At 42.7% G+C, this 23,765-nt stretch overlaps 1 protein-coding gene across 1 annotated transcript in view; it reads right to left on the reverse strand.

Moving 5' to 3' along the window:
• paxip1 (PAX interacting (with transcription-activation domain) protein 1) overlaps positions 1 to 23,765 on the reverse strand; it is a 113,694-nt gene that overhangs the window by 77,912 nt on the left and 12,017 nt on the right. Inside the window, 5 exon segments of the mRNA XM_055664246.1 lie at positions 514 to 1,170; positions 5,611 to 5,724; positions 10,224 to 10,287; positions 11,290 to 11,333; positions 17,221 to 17,355. Of these exon segments, the coding sequence (XP_055520221.1) occupies positions 514 to 1,170; positions 5,611 to 5,724; positions 10,224 to 10,287; positions 11,290 to 11,333; positions 17,221 to 17,355 (1,014 nt within the window).

The following is a 23,765-nucleotide window of genomic DNA, read 5'->3' on the forward strand; positions in this document are numbered from 1 at the left end:
TTTTCCTTCCTTCTAAAGTAGATAAGCCAATATTTTCACGCATTGCAGTCCATCTATCAATTTGGTGTCTATTTATATTCCGATCCAGGCTGTTTGTCGTCACAACTTGCTATCTACTTATGTTTGTAATCAGCAACAAATCTTAGCTACAGTATACTTGCTCTCTTCACCCATATATACAAACATATACATACATACACACACACACATATATATTACCACAAGCTGCTACTCAGAGACAGCATTCATTTAAATAATAAAGAAAGAATACCAAAAAAATCTCAGCAACTGTTGAGAAAGTTGTCCTCTCAACTATTTTTTTTGCTATAATTTATGATTTTGAATCAAACTGGATTGATTGAGAAATGGGCGTATCAAATGGGGATCCATGGCACACCTTTGTACTGTAATTCTTTGATTACACCACCACCCTTTTTCACAGCTTTACATCAAAAAGATGCTCGAGATTAAATTGTTTTGTCTTAATTAAAGAGAATGCAAGGGCTAACTTACTTGTGCCATGTTTGATGGTCTGGAGATCTGCTGAATATCAGCATTGTTAGTAATGTTCCTCAGTGTCCTGACTGCAGGACTCCAGGCAGCAACCATTTCTGGCCTCTCAGGACCCGGTGGCCCTTGCCCAGGGTTAATCAAGCTGTTTCTGGCCTCAGGGACAGAGACAGTGCCGGGGACCGGTGGAACATTGGCACACAGGTTGATCAGAGCAGAGTCCTTCCCATGAACAAGTCGGCGTTTGGCAGCAGCAGAGGGCGGGATCTCAGCTGGTGTCCAGTTCAAATTCCTCTCCTGCTTCTCAGGGGAAGAGTCCGAGGAGTCATCAAACATAATTTCACCCGTTGTTTTCCCGGGTTTGCTGCCCCTCTTCGGCGAGAAGCCCGACATGCTCAATGGTGAGCCCCGCCCCGATGACATTGGACTGCTCTTGGCTGAGCATTTGTCATCTGCACTGTCCTCCAGCTCAGCCTCATCTCTAGCTTGCTCTTCCACCTCCTCTTCCTCATCCTCCTCCTCCTCCTCTTCTTCTTGAACAATAAGCCGTGGGTGATACGTGGACTCATCCTTTTGAGATTTTGCAGCAACACAGTCCTCCACCCAGTCTGGCGTTACAATTTTGATGCTGCTCAGCTCCAAAGCGGAATTATATTTTTCCTGTCAGAGAAGAAGAGAAAGATAAAAATCAATTATTAAACTAATAAAACTCGAGGATTCGGGGCTTCATTTTCTTTCTTGTAAATAAAATCATTGAACTCTGAGGAGGAAGATATAAAAGTCATCTTCATGAAAAAATTCCAGGGGAAATTGAGAGGCGATCATGCCTGCAAAATGAAAATTAAAATGGAAATCAGTGAGCTATTAAGCTAAGCTATAATTAGAAATCAGTAAACTATAAGATGCGAAATAATCACACAAAGGGAGACATTACAACTTATCAAACGCATGGTCAAAATCTGCCAACATCTGCAAGACAAGTTAATATTTTGCATATAGAATATCAAGACATTTCTTTTGCTGAATGCCATTATGTAGTAGAATATTAAAAGGTGAAAAATACACACCAAAGCTCCTGTCATACAATAAACATTTACATGGAACGATGCCATTGTATATTCCCCACAAGACTCCTCCAATCTTATTTATTTTGTGTTATCTTTCAATGATCAGGAATTTGCTTATTTCACTCACAATCCTTACAAGTATAATAAAAGTAATTGTAAAAATTTGGAAGAGCACAGCTTGAACAGCATGTAATACGTATGTAGTTCACACAGAGAGACTGAACTTTTGCTAAAATAAATCCAGATAATTTTGATTCCACAAACTGACTGAGCTTCCTCGTAGCCACACTCAATCTCCAAGTCTACATTACGACAAGGAATCTAACTTGGACCCTGGTGCCATCCACAGCTTGAAGCCCCGTTCACGAGACTCCAGTGCCAAATTCTCACAGAAATCCAAATGCAGTATTTTTCATACAAGACCTAAAATCGAATGGTGGCTCACAAGTCTAGCTCCCTGGAGCTGGGAGGAGGATCATGGCCAGAGTAAGGGGCTAGGGATGGATGTACAAACTTTTCATGGGAGCAACGTGTATGAATAAGTACATCTAAGTGGATCTGTTGTACAAAACAGTGGCACTCACATTGAAGACTTTTGGCCTAGATGGTCTTTGGTTGAAAAATAATTAAGATCCCTGCTCTACTACATTGCCGAGGGCCTGCATCGCTTTGACTTTCAGCAACCTGGAAGTTTCACAAAATAAACATTTTTTTGATTCTGATGGTTTGTCTATTCCTCCTCAAACTGTTGAATTTTTCTTTTTTTCCAACTGTAAATATGTACTAAAGAAGCACAAAGTTAAAACCGCTAGCGAAATTTGTTTTTGAAAACTCCACCCAATTTAGCAGCACTACATTCCTATAGTTAATATGCATCAGTTACAGGATTCATTGCTTAGAATTAGATTGTCACCATTGCTCCAGTAACTTTATGGTAAAAAACTGCAATATCTATTCCACAATTTGTTCAGCTAAAATGTGGCACCTGCAGTCCCCAGGGTTTTCGAAATGATCAAGGTGGAGTGAAATGATGAGTATTGCAGACACCAATATATTCTACATTCAATAATTTCCATTTATTCAGCCTTTCATCAGAGTGAAATATCTGAGGCAACTGGAACAGTACAAATCAGAATTCAATTGGAAAGAAGAGAAGGTGATATGAAAACAGATGACCAAAATCTTATCCATAGAGGTAGGCTGTAAGCAAAGGGGTTTAGAGAAAGAATGTCAAAGCACCGACTCTAGGTCTTGTTAATAGCAAATACCGTGTCCAGAATTAGGGGAAAACATGCAGACAGAGAGTGGTAGGGCAGGAAGGAGGAATGCAGATCAGAAAAGAGAAAACCATGGAGGACAGAGAAACAGACTGGGATTTTAAAAAAAGCATCAAGCTGTTGTTCGACTAGAAGTGATGCAAGTAATACCCTCGGATCATTTATATCGATACAACTGCATCTGAAGACCTAAATATGGGATCATACATCCTGTAGCTCCATCTAATTAGGATGTGGGATTAGATCTAAATGACTGATTGAAGCTTTACTATTGGGTTTTTATGTTAGTCACGGCCACTCCAGAATTAATGAAAGCACCATATAGCCTTAAGATGCTTCCTGTCGGAGTGAAGGAACTGCCGTTTGGCCAATAAAATGCTGTAAAATGGAAGTGATAAGGCAGGATCTCTATCAATGGACAGGTCACAAGCAGCAAAACCCAGATGTTACTATTGTTACCCAGTCAATTCAGACACCACCTTCTGTGACAACAAGCCATTAAATAGATGTTTATGACCACAACACAGTCTGCCTCATGCACATTTGTTTTTAACAACTGGCTGTAAGTCGAAAAGATTTTATGGTCTGGCACACACAAGCCATTGAAGTCAGTTTGAAAGGCAAGCTTGATGCATCTGAAGAATGAGTCATTAAAAGATCTGGAAATCAAAAATTCTCTATGATGGGCAAAGATGGATAAAGGTGATTTCTCTCTTAACTAGAAACTCCCTTTCCTATTGCTCCACCAAAATAAATATTGAAGTTATTCAAGAAAAATCGTTTCTTTAGGATTACTGGTTTTCTCCAGACACATTCAGAACCAAACATCAAAACATTAATTATTTCAAACTTAGGAACATTTTGATGGGAGTAAGAAAAAACTATTTCCACTGGCAGAGAAATTTGAAGCAAGCAGATACATTAGGAAAACAGCCCAAGAAAAAAATAATATATTAACACAGTATGTTCGCATGGGATCTAAGATAGAATGAAACATAGAAACATAGACATAGAAACATAGAAATTAGGTGCAGGAGTAGGCCATTCGGCCCTTCGAGCCTGCACCACCATTCAATATGATCATGGCTGATCATCCAACTCAGTATCCCGTACCTGCCTTCTCTCCATACCCCCTGATCCCTTTAGCCACAAGGGCCACATCTAACTCCCTCTTAAATATAGCCAATTAACTGGCCTCAACTACCCTCTGTGGCAGAGAGTTCCAGAGATTCACCACTCTCTGTGTGAAAAAAGTTCTTCTCATCTCGGTTTTAAAGGATTTCCCCCTTACCCTTAAGCTGTGACCCCCTTGTCCTGGACTTCCCTAACATCGGGAACAATCTTCCTGCATCTAGCCTGTCCAACCCCTTAAGAATTTTGTAAGTTTCTATAAGATCCCCTCTCAATCTTCTAAATTCTAGAGAGTATAAACCAAGTCTATCCAGTCTTTCTTCATAAGACAGTCCTGACATCCCAGGAATCAGTCTGGTGAACCGTCTCTGCACTCCCTCTATGGCAATAATCGGAAACTAATATGGAGCATCAACCCTAACTTTCGTCAAGCTGCAGCCAAGACTGAGAGCTGTAGTCAGTGATTTCTGACACACCTGGCGAGCAGCGGGCCAGGATACTCGAGTTCAGGCCGAGGACGGAGTCGCGAGGTCCGTCTGAGATGCACGGGCTGCTTCACCAAGTACAAAGGGGAACCCGGTGTGGGGGAGCCACCAAGACTGAGGGGGACCCTGTGTGGGGAAGCTGCCGGGAACCAAGGGGGGGACCCGGCATGAGGGACGAAGAAGGGATGAGTACCTTTTGTAACTTTGTCGGCACCTTTGTTGCGACTCTTTTGCGTGTTGTGTATGCAGAAACAATTAATCTCATTGGTGACAATAAAGTATCATCTTTTAATTAACGCTCTTGCAGATGATGGAAAAGGGCGGTGGGAGAGATTCAATAATAACTTGAATGTAATAAACTTCGGAAACATGGCAGCCTATTGGAGTAGGAGGAAGTAATAGACAGAAGTGGGAACTGACAAAAGCTATAAACGGCCGTGTGTATCAAATAGATCGAACATCTTGTCACTGTGTAGTAAAAGCATGTTAAAATAATTCTGCTTCATAAGAATAAATTCAACATTAATTCAGAGGAATGACACACACTAGAGGTTAGGTGCATTTAAGTTGCAAATCTTTCAAACACTTCCAGTTATAAAATACCGAGAAATGCTGCAACCAAAATGACAAAAGACTTTATTTTATTTTGGATAGATAATTTCAATATTAAACAGCATAGCTTATTGCCCAAATACCACGGTTACATAGCAATTTTATTTATCTTGGGCGAGGAGTTGGCAGGGGAAAGTGTTCCATGAATGTAAAGATCTCACTGCTTCTCAAGTATTTCTACGGTCACATCTCGAATAGCTATGAACACCCAGTCTAGTGAAAGCTTCACACGGCCACATGGCACCCATTTCTTTATCAGTTGACAAGCTAGGCAACTGGAGGTAAGAGAGCACGTCAATATGTCTGGTTACAAAATAAATTACAATATTCATTCAAAGTTAAACTAGCCTTCTAAAAGGAGCCTTCCACCAGTGACGGGAAACACCAAACAAATTGTATTCCCAATGGGCAGTGGCCCCTATTCTTTAGCAAAGAAAAGCTTGATCGAGTCACAAAGGTGCAATATGAAACTTGTTTGAATTCCAGTAACATTGCCTTGAATCGGTAAGCTGCAAAAATAACACTTACCCCCTGAGGTTCTGATACGATTAAATGGGTGCAAGCCTTGTTGAGTTTGAGCTGGCAGTCTCCTCCGTGGTAAGTAATCAAGGCCCATAACGTGTTGCGATCTTCTGCAGATACCTAAAGCAGGGAGATGAGAGTACATCGACACAATTTAGGCATTTGTGTCAATCGTCGACTAAGCAGATGTGATGATTGACTTTAATATAATAATAGTAATAATAATATATTTTATTGTCATTGCACATAGGTGCAACAAGATTTGGTATGCAGCTTCCATCCGATGTCACAACTTAATCAACTAAAAATACAGATGCCCAGAGAAACATGATTTATAAAAAAGACAGTAAACCAGTATAAAGTGCAAATAGGCCTGTGCCGGGTCGTGTGCAACGTAACCACCCGAGGGAGACAGCTCATGGGGTGTGGGGGTGGGGGGCACTCAGCAGGGCCGGTTCAGAGCAGCTATAGCTCTGGGGATGAAGCTGTTCCTAAATCTGGAGGTGCGGGCGTAGAAGGCCTTGTAAGTTCTGCCGGAAGGTAGAGGTTCGAACTATTGCAGGGGTGTGAGGAGTCTTTGTGAATGCTGACGGCCTTCCTGAGGCACCGTGTATAGTAGATGCCCTCCTGTGTCCCAATTATCCCAGTAGCTGTGTCCCAATTATCTTCTGTGCTCTGTGGACAACGCGCTGAAGAGCTCTCCTCTCCGCCTCCGTGCAGCTGAGATACCACACAGAGATGCCAAACGTTAGTATGCTCTCTGTGGTGCAATGGTAGAACGTTGTCAGCAGCAGTTGGGGCAGACCAGTCTCTTTCAGTGTTCTCAGAAAGAACAGTCGTTGCTGTGTCTTTTTGACCAGCGCAGCAATGTTGGTGGACCATGTATACCATAGGACCAAAGTATATCACTGACATGCTTCCACTATATAAGCCTTCTAGACTGCTAAGATCTTCTGAAACCAATCTGTTAGTGATTCCCAGAGTAAATACAAAACTTGGGAAAGCAGGATTTAGTTACTATGCAACAAATAGCTGGAATAAACTTCCTGAAGATTTAAGACTTGCCTCAACTTTGACCACTTTTAAAACAAGACTGAAAACTTTTGTTTACGTTAGCTTTCAGCTAAATCTTAACTACATTGCACTTTTAACTTTTGCACTTTTTATAATGCATCTTAATTTTGCTTTTATTTTCTTTTAATTCTTCTATTTTATTTCATTTTATTATTTCATTTTATTGTATGACATGTTTTTATGTGAAGCACTTTGAGTCTGCCTCGTGTATGAAATGTGCTATATAAATAAAGTTGCCTTGCCTTGCCTCTGAAATGTGTGTGCCCAGAAACCTAAAGCTGAGCACTCTCTCCACGTTGATAGAGATTGGAGCGTATTCCCCATTTCCCCATGTCCTTCTGAAGTCGATAATCAGCTCCTTGGTCTTAGAGGTGTTTAGGGACAAGTTGTTACGTGAGCACCAATCCGCCAGGTTCTGCACCTCCGCTCTGTAGTTTGTTTCATCACTGTTGGTGTTTAGCCCGATCACCGTTGTGTCGTCTGCAAATTTGACAATTGTGTTGGTGTCGAATGCAGGAACACAGTCGTGTGTGAAGAGGGAGTAGAGCATGGGACTCAGTACACAGCCCTGTGGTGTGCCGGTGCTCAGGGTGATAGTGGAGGACTGGTGTGGGCCCAGTCTCACTGCCTGCGGTCGCTCCATCAGGAAATTCAGGATCCAGTCGCATATCAACAAGCCGAGGCCTAGCTGGTGGAGTTTGGTGGTGAGCTTGGTGAGGATGACCGTGTTGTAGGCAGAGCTGTAGTCTATGAAAAGCATCCTCACGTACGTGCCCTGTCTTTCCAGGTGAGTCAGGACAGTGTGAAGAGCCTGAGAGATGGCATCCTCTGTGGATCTATTTGCCCTGTATGCAAGTTGATGTGTCCAGTGAGGCAGGGGTGCTGGATTTGATGTGTGTGAGGACCAGCCTTTCAAAGCACTTCATGGATATTGGTGTTAAGACAACCGGACGGTAGTCATTCAGGTTGGTGATTTTAGACTTTTTCGGCACCGGCACAATGGGGACCATTGCCAGAGATAGACAGGTTAAAGATCCTCGTGAATACCTCAGCCCTCTGTACAGCACAGTCCTTTAGTACCCTTCCTTGGACTCCGTCCGGGCCTGCAGCCTTGCGTGGATTGATCCTTCGCAGACCGCACAGTACATCCTGTGTGCTCAATGTTAAGACCTGTCCCTCCGCCATGGCCGGGGTTATTCCACTCCTGGTGGTGTTGCCAGTTTCGAAGCGTGCAAAGAAGGTGTTTGGCTCGTTGGCCAGTGTGATATCACTGTGGGGGCAGGCAGCGCTGCTCTTGTAGTCAATGATGTCCCTGACACCCTGCCACATGCTTCTGATGTCCACGGTGTTGAAGTGGTCTTCCACCCTTTGCCTGTGGATGTCTTTGGCCTTTTTTATACCTTTGTTCAGGTTTGACCTGGCAGCACTGTATGTTTTTCATAGACTGTATGCTAGAAAATGTAAAATGTTTGGCTTTGCTATCGGTTGAAGCAGAAAATGCACAGCAATTAGACTGTGGGAAAATGCTTTTATAAAAATTATTGTAACAGAACACGTGGAAAGTATTAATGGAATTGGACAAGGAGAGCATGGATTAAATAAAGGGAAATCCACTGGGTGCAACAAATATTTATAATAAAGTTGTTTTCAAGAGAGTTAGATAAAGCTCTTAGGGCTAGGAATCAAGGGATATGGAGAAAAAGTAGGAATGGGCTACTGATTTCGGATGATTAGCCATGATTATATTGAATGGCAGTGCTGGCTCAAAGGGCAGAATGGCCTACTGCACCTATTTTCTATTTTTCTGTGTAAATAAAGGTGAACCAATAGATGTGATATATTTGGACTTTCAGAAAATAAAATCTAGGGTGTAAAATTAAAGTACATAATGCTGGGGATAATATGTTGGCACATGTTGAAAATTGTTTGCCACAAAAGAACAGGTATGAATGAGCCTTCCTCTGGGTGGTAGACAGACACACGTAGACTGCTGCAGGAATCAGTGCTAGTCCCAGTTATTCACAATATATTCAACTATTATTTGTCAAGCCATTGGTTGCAACAACCTAGGTAGGAGAAGAGGTGCTGAGCCTCGAGTTCGCATTTGGCCTCTCTCCAGCACTGGAGGAGACGGAGGACAGACAGAATGACGAGGGAAAGGGAAGGGGACTTAAAATGGCTGGCAACCAGAAGATTCAGGTGACCACAGCACACAGAACTCAATTAGACGAAGGAAGAGAATGTGGAGATGCATCTGCCTCACCTGGAAGCGCAACTCAGGTCCATGGATAGAGGCAGGGGAAGGAGGTGCATGGACCTCCTACAGTTGCTGGGGAAAATGTCTCAGCAGAGGGAAGATGGGGAGGAGAGATGAGCTTAATGGGAAGTCATTGAGAGATTAGTTGCTGCATAAAGCAGTCGGAGGCGGAGAGGGAAGATATGACCCGTGGTGGGATAACATTAACAAAGAATTATGAGCTGGATGAGGAAGCTGGTGCGGTGAAAGTAAACTAAGGGAAGTCTACCCTTGCTCTGTGGGGGGGGGGGGGGGGGGGGGGGGGGGGGGGGGGGAGGGGGGTGTAAGAGCTTAAGTATGTGATATAGAGTAGATGTAGGGCGAGGGCCTGGTCGACCATAGTGGAGGGGAAGCTATGCTTCCTCAAACAGGTAATTTCAGTTGTACTGGTGTCTAAAGCCTCAGCTAGAGACGAGATACAGCGAGGAAGAAACTGAAAGAAAGGGATGACATCATTACAACAGACAAAGTAGGAGAATTTGTTGTCTAGATAGTTGTGGAAGCCAGCCAGTATATGCAGGAGACAAAATGTCGACAGAGATTGGGACGGAGATCATGAATGGTAAAGGGATGTCGGAAATAGTCCAAAGATCAGGTGAAATAGCCTCACCCAGTGGGTAGTGGGCCTGTGGAATTCTCCACCACAAATGGCAAAACAAAGCAAGTCATTACAGACATATTCAAGGTAGAAACATTTCTTAATGCCAAAAATATCAAGGAACATAGGGGGGGCAGCAAGAAGAGGTATTGAAGTGGATGATCAATCACAATAGTGCTAAATAGTGAAAGCCGACCATATGGTCTCCTCCTGCTCCTATTTTTTGTTACAAATATGGCTGCAGAGGTGGATCATCACCAACTTCTCAAGGATAATTGGGGATGAGCAATACCTTGCCTTGCTTGTTCACTTCTTTCCTCAACCAAAAAATTAGTAATTAACAAATTATTGGCACTTGAAAAGGCACAGATATCAACACGGAAGTTGCCAGCAGCTTTGAAACATGCCTCCACAATAACCTGAATGTACAACTGAAATGTAGTCTTAGTTGACAGCAGCCACAGTGCACCAGCAGTGAAGAGAGTGAATATTAAGGTGACAGATGAGGATGTCAATCATTACAACTGATTGTACTTATGAAGTACTAATTGGCTGCAAAGTGCTTTGGAAATGTCCCGAGATTGTCAAAGTCCTTTAACAAATGCAAACCTTTCTTGAGGAATGGGTACAGACTAAAGTCTAGTAACATACCCGTGAAAGACAAGCTGTAATTCCTGAGAATATTTGTCCTCCCTCTGGTGAGAAGCCAGTTACTCTGAGTGTTTTAAGTTAAGAAAACAAGAAAAATGAGTCACACAATTAAACAAAATAGCATCGCATGAAGCACAGAGGCGCAGCAGTAGAGCTGCTGCCGCACAGCGCCAGAAACCCAGATTTGATCAGGTGTTGTCTGTAGTTTGTGCATTCTCCGTGATCACATAGGTTTTCCGCCCACATTCAAAAGACGTACAGCGTTGTAGGTTAATTGGCTTCTGTATGGCGGCACGGCAGCGAAGCAGTAGAGTTGCTGCCTTACAGCACCAGAGACCCGGGTTCGATCCCGACTATGGCTGCTGCCTGTACAGAGTTCCTACGTTCTCCCGTGACCGCGTGGGTTTTCTCCGAGATCTTCGGCTTCCTCCCACACGCCAAAGACGTACAGGTTTGTAGGTCAATTGGCTTGGTATAAGTGTAAATTGTCCCTAGTGTGTGTAGGATAGTGTTCATGTGCGGGGATGACTGGTCAGTGAGAACTCGGTGGGTCGAAGGACCTGTTTCCGTGCTGTATCTCTAAACTAAACTGCCCTGAATGTACAGGATTGGGATAACATACAACAAGTGTACAGGTGATTGTTAATCGGCGTGGGCTCAGTGGGCCAAAGGGCACGTTTCCACACTGTATCGTTAAATCAAACTAATTGGACTAGAGGTCCAGCTCCCCATGTGATAAAAATATAGCCTTGCACCAGTACCCATCAGGACCCTTTGGGCACAACATCTGATGGATTGCAGGGACCAGACATCAGAAGTTGCAGGATTTGCTCTGCAGTTAAATCCACACATGTCAAACAGTGAACAGAAGCACTATCACTGGAAATGTTCATGCATTTCTGGGCACTAGTCGACAGGAGCGGTATCTTTTCCCCCATAAACAAGCAAACAAAAAACATTCCATTGGCTGTACACTGTGCATTGTCAGTGTTTTGTTGCAGCTTTTAAATGCCTTATGTTCCATGCATAATGCTTCTCGACAACTCGTAAAGCAGTGAAAGGATACGGAAGGAGTTGGCCACATCGAACTGACAAAAATACCCAGGAAGGCTGTAAAAACAAAAGAGCAATAAGTAAATCAGTTTGTCGATTTTAAACAAAAACACGATGAGTGGTAATTGGAATTTATTTTCCACATGACGTACATTTCAGTTTGATACAAGATTAAATTAGCACATTGCAACTTTTGCCCAGCCCTGCAGTTCATTTGCACACCATTATATTTTTTTATAGACAAATTGGCATAATTACATTCGTGGACTAACTAGCAATCTTGAGGGCTGACTAAGTTTGCAAATGCAAATTAAGTTAATTGAACAAATACGACAAAATCTGGCATTAGTAACAATGATCACCATGATCATAATCTCGTGGCTTTAATAATTACATAGATACATAGACAATAGATGCAGGAGTAGGCCATTCGGCCCTTCAAGCCAGCACCGCCATTCAATGTGATCATGGCTGATCATCCACAATCAGTACCCCTAGATTCCTCTAGCCCTAAGAGCTCTATCTAACTTTATTTTGAATGCATCCAGTGAATCGGCCCCAACTGCCTTCTAAGGCAGAGAATTCAACAAATTCACAACTCTCTGTGTGAAAACGTTTTTCCTCATCTCAGTTCGAAATGGCCTCCCCTTATTATTAAACTGTGGCCCCTGGTTCTGGACTTCCCCAACATGTTTCCTGCATCTAGCGTGTCCAATCCCTTAATAATTTTATATGTTTCTATCACACAGGATGGCTTCACCAGCAGTGGCTGCCTCGCCAACAGTGTGTCTGTCCTTTCTTCGTTTTTGTTATTTTTAGTATGTGTTTAAAGTATGTTTTAGTGTTCCTTGGTTTATTTTATGTGCGGGGTGGGGGTTTGGGAAACTTTTTTCCAATCTGTTACCTCGACGGAGATGCGATTTTCGTCCGTATCGTATCTCCGTCCCCACTTCGACCCCCGGCTGCGGGGGCTTTGACTGCCCCGACCGCGGGAGAATAAAGATGAAGAAGATTGAACTTTATTGCCTTCCATCACTGTGGGGATGTGGAATCCATTGTGGTGGATGTTTATGTTAACTTTTATGTGGTTATGTGTCTGGTTGCTTTTCACTTAGCGTGGCCGTATAGTAACTCAAATTTCACTGTACCTTTATTTGGTACATGTGACAATAAACTGACCATGAAACCTTGAGATCCCCTCTCATCCTAAATTCCAGTGAATACAAGCTCAGTCGCCTCATTCTTTCATCTTATGACAGTCCCGCCATCCCGGGAATTAACCTTGTGAACCTACGCTGTACTCCCTCAATAGCAAGAATGTCCTTTCTCAAATTAGGAGACCAAAACTTCACACAATACTCCAGGTGTGGTCTCACCAGGGCCCTGTACAACTGCAGAAGAACCTCTTTGAAGGCCAAATGCCATTAGCTTTCTTCACTTCCTGTTGTACCTGTATGCTAACTTTCAGTGACTGATGTACTAGGACACACAGGTCTCGTTGTACTTCCCCTTTTCCTAACCCGACACCATTCAGATAATAATCTGCCTTCCCGCTCTTTTGCCACCAAAGTGGATAACCTCACATTTATCCACATTATACTGCATTTGCCCACTTACCCAAACTGTCCAAGTCACCCTGCATCCTCATAGCATCCTCTTCACAGTTCACACTGCCACCCAGCTTTGTGTCATCTGCAAATTTGCTTATGTTACTTTTAATTCCTTCATCTAAATCATTAATGTACATTGTAAATAGCTGTGGTCCCAGCACAGAGGTCTGCGGCACCCCTCTAGTCACTGCTTGCCATTCTGAAAGGGACTCGTTACCCCCTACTCTTTGTTTCCTGTCTGCCAACCAATTTTCTATCCGTGTCAGTACCATGCCACCAATATAATGTGCTCTAATTTTGCCCACTAAGCTCCTGCGCGGGACATTATCAAAGGCTTTCTGAAAGTCCAGGTATGCCACATCCACTGGCTCTCCCTTGTCCATTTTACTTTTTACATCCTTAAAAAAAAATCCGAGAAGATTTGTCAAGCATGATTTCCCCTTCGTAAATCCATGTTGACTTGGACCAATCCTGTTACTGCTATCCAAATGCGCAGCCATTACATCTTTGATTATCGACTCCAGCATCTTCCCCACCACTGATGTCAGGCTAACTGGTCTATAATTCCCTGCTTTTTCTCTCTCCCTCCATTCTTGAAAAGTGAGATAACATTAGCTACCCTCCAATCCACAGGAACTGATCCAGAATCTATAGGACATTGGAAAATGATCACCAATGCGTCCACGATTTCCAGAGCCACCTCCATCAGTACCTTGGGATGCAGACCATCAGGCCCTGGGGATTTATCAGCCTTCAGTCCCATCAGTCTACCCAACACCATTTCCTGACTAATGTGAATTTCCTTCAGTTCCTCCATCACCCTGTTTGTCTCCAGTCTGGCCTTTATGCACATGTATAACCACTTGCATGATTCTCAGTATGCTCTCTGAAACCACTTAGCACTTACTAATATAAAACGAGTACAAAAATAAAAAAGCCACCATAAATAAACTGCAGCAGTCCCAGAACCCTTCACAAAATTAAATCTGCCCTTCCCTGCCAAACCAACATCCCGTGAATGAATGAATGAATAAATGTATATTTGCAATGTCAAATAATGCATAATTTCACCCATGGATAATTATTTTGCGCAGAATTAAACATGACGCTTGAATATGCACACACGATTCATTTCAATTAAACAGATAGTAAATGTAGATACGATGATAAATAGGAACGGCCTACTGCTGTAACATTCTACAGTAATCCCACTTCCTTGCTTCCTCATCATTCAAACTCTGCCCTGCTCTTCCCCATCTGGAGCTCACAACCACCAAACGTGACAGACTGAGCTATGGTCTAATGCTGTAGTTACAAGACCTGAGTCAGTACTGTACCACATAGAAACTGCTCATCCATGATTATGTGCTCTAGTCAATGGAGTAGGACTTCAACCACAACTAAAATCAATATTGTGCTGCAAATTCAATGGGCAAAAATCTTATTTTACCACCCCAAATCACTGTGCCAGTAGGGTCTGATCTGTCTTACTGCGTTGTACCTCTTCAAATATGCAAAAGACAATTGGAAGATCACTCTCCAGTGTAATGAACAAATGAAAAATCACTATTTTCTATCAGAAAGATCACCAAGCAGTGCACTTCAATGTAAACTAAGTGAAGTCTTATAAAACATTTTTTTTACTTAAGATAGAGGTTAATTCCAATGATCTTCAGAGATGCTTAGTGTGTTTTCACTGGGGCTTCAAGTACTGGCTAACTGCATTCATTAATTGTTGGGAGAGCAGGAGACGATGTAAAGAAACATCACTGAACTCTTCTCCAGTGGTTCAGTGAAGTTTCATTGTCTTTGTGCTCTTGAAGCTAATCTTCCCACAAGAAAAGAATGCGTCAAATGTCAAATGTCATATCCTAAAAGTTGCCTTTGATTATCCTAAAAGTTGCCTTTGATTAACCTCAGCCTTCAGGACAACAGAATTTCTAAACAGGCTTACACAACATCATTTCAAAAAGGTTACCAACTCAAAATGTCACCTATCCATGTTCTCCAAAGATGCTGCTTGACCCGCTGATTTACTCCGGCATTTTGTAACTTTCCTTACACAACACAAGATTACTTGTTTGGGGACCAAATGTACAGTGACAGACTCAGTGCCACAAAGACACGTGAATATCTAGTCCTCATGCAAGAACAGCCCTAAGACAGAGTGCAAAGAAACACCAAATTGGTAAAGGGCATGAAATGTGAAGGGATGTAGAGCAGTCACCAACTTATGGCGTAGCAGGGCAGTTGTGAAGAGTATCAAGACCTTCTCCTACACCTCATCATAGAGTACAGAAACAGTCCCTTCAATCCGAATGAGTCTATGAGGCTGTGATGTTGCTGCACGAGTTTCTTAGTATTTATAACTCGCATTAATTGCACATATTACAATTAATTCAACATCTTGAGCTCATCCAAGCTGACCAAGAACTGTATCCTAGCTAGTATTGTTTTGCCCATGTTTGGCCCATATCCATATAAACGTTTCCTATCTATGTTCCTATCCAAATGTCTTTTAAACATTGTAATTATACCCAACTCTACCCCCTATGTATAAAAAGGCTACCACTTGGGTCCCGTTTCACCTTAAATCTATGCTCTCTATTTTTAGATTCCCATATCCTGGGGAAAATACTATGATTATGCACCTTACCTACACCCCTCATCATTTTATATATCTCTATAAGATCTCTCCTTATTTGCCTATGGTCCAGAGAAAGAAAATCCATTTCGTATTATTTATTTTTTTAAATCTGATGTAAAGTGTCTCTATAGAAAAGATAGAAAACACTACAAAAGCAGCAAAGATTGAAAGCTAAAATGAAATGAAACCCAGTATAAATTAAGCAAATACAACTATAAAAGACAACCTATCAAGCATGGCAGTGGTGGAGCTAATGCCTCACAACGCCATATTGTGCTGCTGCCAGTGCAGAGCTTGTATGTTCATCCTGTGATCGAGTGGGTTTTCTCTGGGTGGCCACAAAATGCTGGAGTAACTCAGCTGGACAGGCAGCATCTCTGGAGAGAAGGAATGGGTGATGTTTCGGGTCGAGATTTCTTCAGACTGATGCGAGGGGAGTGGGCGGTACAGAGATAAAATGCAGTCAGAGATGAAGACTGGTAGGAGAACTGGGATGGGGGAGGGGGGTGGAGAGAGGTGGATAGCAAGAGCTACTTGAGTTACAGAAGTCAATGTTCATACCAATAAGCTACCCAAGCAAAATATGAGGTGCTGTTCCTCCAATTGAGCTGGGCCTCACTCTGATTGTGAGAGGTCAGATTGGGAACGGAAGGAGGAGTAAATATGTTGAGCAACCAGGAGATCAGGTAGGTTTAGACAAACCGAGCGGAGGTGTTCAGCGAAACGATCGCCGAGCCTGCATCATCATGACTAAATGTGGCAGAGTTTTTAATGTCACATTTTTGGTATCCAAAATGGTGGTAAAAGGATGAAAATGTGTCTGTTATAAAAAAAGATTTTGACTTTCGGACTTGAAGTTATCTAATTTATATCTGTTATTTGTACGGTTTCACATGATGGGTAGATTTTTGTAAAGAACAGTATAATGGTGTAAAAACCTGAATAACAATGTTGTTCCTCAAAGTCTCTCCAGGATTGTAAAAATACTCATATCTATTGTACTGCTGCAAGTAATAATTTCATTGTTCCCTTTCAGACACTCTTTTAGACTCTTGAAGTAAAGAAAATGGAGGGCCAAATGATACCAAATCAAAGTAATATGATACCAAATCAGTTCATAGAAACATAGAAACATAGAAATTAGGTGCAGGAGTAGGCCATTCGGCCCTTCGAGCCTGCACCGCCATTTAATATGATCATGGCTGATCATCCAACTCAGTATCCCGTACCTGCCTTCTCTCCATACCCTCTGATCCCCTTGGCCACAAGGGCCACATCTAACACCCTCTTAAATATAGCCAATGAACTGGCCTCAACTACCCTCTGTGGCAGAGAGTTCCAGAGATTCACCACTCTCTGTGTGAAAAAAGTTCTCCTCATCTCGGTTTTAAAGGATTTCCCCCTTATCCTTAAGCTGTGACCCCTTGTCCTGGACTTCCCCAACATCGGGAACAATCTTCCTGCATCTAGCCTGTCCAACCCCTTTTTAAGAAGGAACCCCAGTTCCTTCTTAACGAAATCAAAGTAAGCTCATTTTCTCAATAATTTTGTTTTTACATTTTGGGATAGGTAGGGTTGAGTATTAATTCAGCCAGCAAGCTTGGAGGCAAATAACAAGGACTCATTTAACGGCTTTGAGCTATCTTATTGAGGCGGCAGATTTACAGAGGGACAATACAAAGCTCACCTTAACTACTGGCAGATCAAACACTTCCCGCGCTTCGCCAACTTCAGGGTTGTCACCATCCTCCGCAATGATGTGTGTTGCCAATGCATTGTACGAAACCTCTTTTGCCTTCCCAGTCTTCAGGAGCTGAATCACCTAATTCAAAGAAAAGAAAGCTGTAAAAATTAACTGGATGTACAAAATGTGCTTGAATTCTCACAAAGTCTAGGCTGCCAGTGCCCAGAATGAAACCTTGCATACAGATAGAGACACACTTCATTTCCCGTGAGACGAGGATCAATTCATCAAGATTAAACCAAATATTAAACAGCATTGACACGATTAATCTAATAATTACTTCAAATTCAGTCAACATAGTGGAACTAAAAAGCATGAATTTTAAAAATCATTGGTTAAAATTTTACACAAATCCAGAAAATATAATCAATGTTTGAAGGTTCAAAGCAGGGCAGCAAAGTAGGGATGGAGAAATTGCCGCATGTTCCGATTTCTGCTGGATTAGAACATCTGACGAGATCCACAATGAGATGCATTGATCTGAACAGTGTGCGACCAATTTTCAAACAGATAGGTTAAGAAAACTTAATATTAAATAAATGGCTTTTGTAGATGGTATGCTATTTAATAACATTATGTTATCCACAAAAATACAGTTAAGACTTTCTCTAAACAACTCACAACCATTGACCAACATAGGCTACAAAAGAATTTAAAAAATAATTATTATTGATGCTGAAAATCTGAAATATAAAACAGGAAAATGGTTGAAACCAGTCAGCTGGTCGGGCAGCTTTCATGGGAAAAGGAAAATAGTTATGTTTCAGGTTAAAGTCCCTTTGGCAGAAGGTGGGAAGAGAGAAAACAAAACAGTTGGATACAAGGTATTGGAGGGAATGAGAGCATGACTTTAACAATGAGTAATCATTAAAAGTTGAGAGGAGAGAATAGTATACACCAAACCAGACAGCAGCATAATAGCAACTACAAATAGCCTTAAAATGAGAGGTGGAAAGTTCAAAGGAGATTTGCGGGGCAAGTTTTTTTCCCCCCACACAGAAGATGGCGAGTGCCTTGAACACACTGCAGGGTCTATTGGATAGGCATATGGATAGAATGGACACGTATAGCCCCTGTCCCACTTACATGTCCTTGGCACGCTAATTACGCGACCACGTCGTTGCGTTGACGCGCGACGGTCCCGTGAAGGTCGCGCGTGTCAACATGCGCCCGCACAGACGTCTGGAGCGCGTGACGTCATTTGAAGATGGACACAAAATGCAGGAGCAACTCAGCGGGACCGGCAGCATCTCTGGAGAGAAGGAACGGGTGATGTTTCCGGTCGAGACCCTTCTTTGGTCTGAAAGAAGGGTCTTGACCCGAAACATCATCCATTCCATCTCTCCAGAGATGCTGCCGGCCCCGCTGAGTTACTCCTGCATTTTGTGTCTATCTTCAATTTTCTTGGCCCTGCTCTGGGAGTAGAAAGTGGGGGGCCCCGCAACGGCAGTGAGTCCCAAAGAAGGCTTCTTGACCCGAAGATGAGACGTCGTCCAGGGTCTCGCATCTCTCCGAGATGCGAAATGCCGGTGGCCCCGATTTGTTCGGTACAAAATCCTGCAGCGCCGCACAAACTTTTGTGTCTCATCTTCAATTTTCTTGCGCCTCAATGCTCGACAAGGGAGTAGTAATTTGTGGGGGACACGTAATGGACAGGGCCTTAAGCAACGGCCATGAGTAGGCCATTCCCCTTCGAGGCTGAGTTCGGCGATGATCATCCAACTCAGTATCCCGTACCTGCCTTCTCTCCATACTGCCCCTTCTAACTCCTGCTGTGGCAAGGGCACATCTACTCCCTCTTAAATATAGCCAGAACTGGCCTCAGACGTTGCGAGAGTTACGAGATTCCCAGGTGAAAAAATTCTTCTTTCTCGCACTTTGGCCGTCAAGCTTACCCCTTGTCCTGGAAAGGGAACAATCTTCCTGCATCTAGCCTGTCCAACCCCTTAAGAATTTTGTAAGTTTCTATAAATCCCCTCTCAATCTCCTAAATTCTAGAGAGTATAAACGCCGCGCAAAGACAGTCCTGACGCCCAGGAATCAAAACCGTCCGTACCCTCTATGGCAATAATGCCTTCTCAGATGGGACCAAACTGTACGCAATACTCCAGGTGGGTCTCACACGATGCCAGTGTGCTCCTATACAATCCTTTTGCGACAACGAGGTTGCGCTAATTTGTGCTGCACCTGCATGACACGTAATGTGGACAGGGCACCCAGGTCTCGAATTCCCAGTTTCCCAATCGGCCACCATTTAGATAAGTCTGGTTTCCCGTTTTTGCCACCAAAATACCTCACATTTATCATTTATACTGCATTTGCCAAACATGTGCCCACTCACCCAGCCTATCCAAGTCACCTTGAGATTTGTAATAGAAAAGCTAACACTCACAAGCTTAGTGTCACATTGGAGATAGATTTGATTGGGACAAAGGCCATTTTTATACCGCTCATTTTTTGTTTCACCATTGTAGAAATTACAGCCATTTTTTATTCATGTTGTTTCACCATAGAATACAGCTGTGTTTTACATACCCCCCCCCCCCCCCCCCCCCCCATTTCAGGACACCATAATGTTTGGGACACATGGCTTCACAGGCGTTTGTAATTGCTCAGGTGTGTTTAAAATCCAAAATATGGCAGTGATGCAGTTGCTAGAACCACAATCAAAATATACCTGCTGGAGAAATAGTTCTAGTCACGTCAAGTCACCTTCATTTGTCACATACACATCCAAGATGTACAGTGAAATGAAAGTGGCAATGCTTGCAGGATTGTGCAAAACAACAGAACAGAACCATTAAAAAAAGATACAAAAGTATGTACGCTCTGGTGAGATCAGAGTTTACAGCCCTGGTGGTTTTTGGGAAGAAACTCCTTCTCAGCCTCTCTGTTTTTGCTGCATGACAGCGGAGGCGCTTGCCTGACCGTAGCAGCTGGAACAGTCCGTTGCTGGGGTGGTACGGGTCCTTCATGATCCTGCTGGCTCTGGATCTGCACCTCCTGGTGTATAGGTCCTGCAGGAGTAGTGCCCCTCCTGACTGAGAGTAGTGTCAGGAGGGGCACTACTCTCTGCAGAGCCTTCCTGTCCTGTGCAGAGCTGTTTCCGGTCAGGATGCTTTCTACAACACCAGAATAGAAGGATTGAAGGATCCTCAGTGAGACTGAATTTCCTCAGCTGTCTGAGGTGGTAAAGGCACTGCCTTGCCTTTCTCACCAGTGTGGCTGTGTGAGTTGTCCATGTCAGATCCTCTGTGATGTGGACTCCCAGGTATTTAAAGCTGCTCACCCTATCCACAGTTGTCCCATTAATCCCCAGTGGCATGTACGTCCTTGGTTGTCATGCCCTTCTAAAGTCCACAATCAGCTCCTTAGTTTTAGTGACATTCAAGAGGACACCAAAGTGCCAGGTCAGCCACCTCCTCCAGGTTGGCCTTCTCATCGTTATTGGAGATCAGACCCACCACTGTGTCATCAGCAAACTTAATGATGGATTTGGAGCTGAACCTGGCCACACAGTCATGTGCGTATAGGGAGTACAGTAGGAGGCTGGGGATCCTGTGTTCAGGGTGAGGGGGTTGGAGGTATGTCTACCCATCTTGACCACCTGGGGGTCTGGTGGTGAGAAAGTCCATGACTCAGGCACACAGGGGAGTGTTCAGTCCCAGTTCCAGCAGCTCATCAGCAGGTCTGGTGGAGACTATCGTGTTGAAGGCTGAACTGAAATCAATGAACAGCATCCTCACATAGCCCCCTTTGTGGCTGTCAAGGTGAGAGAGAGTGGTGTGCAAAACCTGGGGGAACCACATCATCCGTCGATCTGTTTGGACGGGATGTGAACTGCAGTGGATCCATGGTGCGAGGGAGGAAGGCGCAAATGTAGTCCTTGATCAGCCTCTCGAAGCATTTCATGACCACTGAGGTGAGGGCCACCAGTCGGTAGTCATTCAAGCAGACTGGAGAGGCATTCTTAGGCACTGGGACAATAGTGGATCTCTTGAAGCAGGTAGGGACCACGGACTTGGCCAGGGAGAGGTTGAATATTGTGATGAATATTGAGCTAGCTGATTAGCACAAGACTTTAGTACTCGCCCAAATATACCATCTGCGCCTACAGCTTGCAAGATCAAGATACATTTATTTGTCACATATACCAGTTGGTACAGCAAAATGCGTGGTCACCATACAGCCAATAGATTTGCATAGCTCTTGCTAGAATTGAAGAATTGTACATAAAGAACTGTCTCAGCTGGAGGCAGTGATTTCGAGTGGTTTAGCCAGGCAGACAGGATGGAATCAGGAGGCAGTGATTTGGTTAATTACAATTAGAAGGAACTTGAGAAGAAAATTCACTCGATATGCAACAGGGTCTGAAACTAACTGGCTGAAACCCACAGCACATTAAAAAAGTAGCTCATGAATTCTTGAAAAGTTATAACTTCCAGAGCTGCAATCAGGCAGCATGGACACTATGAACCCAATGGCCTCCTTTTGAAATTTTTATTATCTCACAGTTTGCTCTCAGTTGAATGCTGTTGTGCAATTTTCAGTTCAGTTCCGGGAAGCCCAGCACTATCATAAAATAGTGAGGGCATTTGGGACCCAACAACAGCAGGCTCAACAAATTTAAGAATTCTGCGAGAATTGAGGATAGAATAGACAAATCCCCATGAAGGAAAACAAATAACGAAAGATTGGATAACTTGAAAGGAACTGCAAAATTTTAAAATCAATGAGAATAATTTACCATTTGTAAACCTTTCACCCTGGGTTAGAGAGATTGAATCGACAACTTTAACATTTATCATGCCAATATAAGGATATTTATGCAGTTCCCTTTTCTCCAAGGAGATTTTGAGCACATCCTGATTTTTTTCCAGCTGTCTCCACACATGACAAGAGCTTGGAACAGTATTTTGTCCAGGAAGATTTGTAAAGACAACAGTGGTGGTATTTTTCCAGGTTCTTGAGTTGCCTTCTATAGATAGTCCAATTCTCAAAAATTTAGGAAGGCAAGAGTTACTGCTTCTTAATAGACTTTATACTCTTTTCCTGAACTAAACAAAGCCTACACTTGCATATTTATTATCATTGATGCCTGACTTGAGATATGGTGTATTTTTACCAGGATCTCATCACAAGCCTTTATTGTCAGAGGACAATGTTGTACAACATAAACTAGTTCATACAGGATATTTGTCTCACATGAATAAACAAGGCCTACTCTCATGACATTCCAAATCATTGAGTTGATAATGAATAGGAACTCGTGTGTCTTCTCAAAACCTATAATACTGGAGTGGAAGCGTGTCATCTTAATATGATAGGGCTGCCTAAGAAGACAACTTATGCTGCTAAGTACCAGCTGAAACTTTCAGCAGATGAGATAATTCACAAGTCTGGCAAATATTTTTAAAAAAAGAGAGCAAGCTGGCATTTTTTGATACTAATTGACTAGTAATAGAACACACTATTAAAAAGCATACATCTCAAAAAGCAGATATTTTGCCGAAGATGTAAAATAACATCTGATTAAAAGCCGAAAAAGCTAGAAATGCCGTTTAGGCAGACCCGCATAGGGAGAAAGAGTTCAAAGTTGACAAACCTTTATTGGAACCTAAAATATTAACAATGTTTCTCTCCCCACAGCTGCTGCCCAACCTGAGGAATATTTCCAGCATTATGTTTTCAGTTAATTATTTTTCAATGCAACATAATTGTTTTAGATTAACAAAGTTACCACTTAAAACAGTAGGCAGGAAAAGAGTTCACAACAGGCCATTTCCGATTAACAAACAGATTCCATTTTTATGGACATCCATAAGACAATTTTGTCCAGGTTGGAAAATACACGAAACAAAATCACTTGAAATGGTAATATCTCCACAGTATTGTATTGAATGACACCAAATGCATACATAAGGCAGTGCAGCTGGTAAAGCTGTTGTCTCACAGCACCAGAGACCAGTGTTTTATCTTGACCTCAGGTGCTGTCTGTATGGAGTTTGCACGTCCCCTGTGACAGCGTGGGTTTCATCTGGGTATTCCAGTTTCCTCACACATCGCAAACGGTCTGTAGGTTAATTGACCTATGTAAATTACCCCTAGTATGTAGGAAAATACAGTGCCCTCCATTATGTTTGGGACAAAGACCCATCATTTATTTATTTGCCTCTGTACTCCACAATTTGAGATTTGTAATAGAAAAAAAAAATCAAATGTTTAAAGTGCACGTTTTCAGATTTTATTAAAGGCCATTTTTATACATTTTGGTTTCACCATCTAGAAATTACAGCTGTTTTTATACATAGTTCCCCACATTTCATGGCACCATAATGTTTGGTACACATGGCTTCACAGGCACTTGTAATTGCTCAGGTGTGTTTAATTGCCTCCTTAACACAGGCATAAGAGAGCTCTCATCATCTAGTCTTTCCTCCAGTCTTTGGAAATTTTTATTGCTGCTTATCAACACGAGGACGAAAGTT

Source organism: Leucoraja erinacea, chromosome 2, assembly GCF_028641065.1.
Source record: "Leucoraja erinacea ecotype New England chromosome 2, Leri_hhj_1, whole genome shotgun sequence".
In the NCBI taxonomy this organism is placed as follows: domain Eukaryota; kingdom Metazoa; phylum Chordata; class Chondrichthyes; order Rajiformes; family Rajidae; genus Leucoraja; species Leucoraja erinaceus.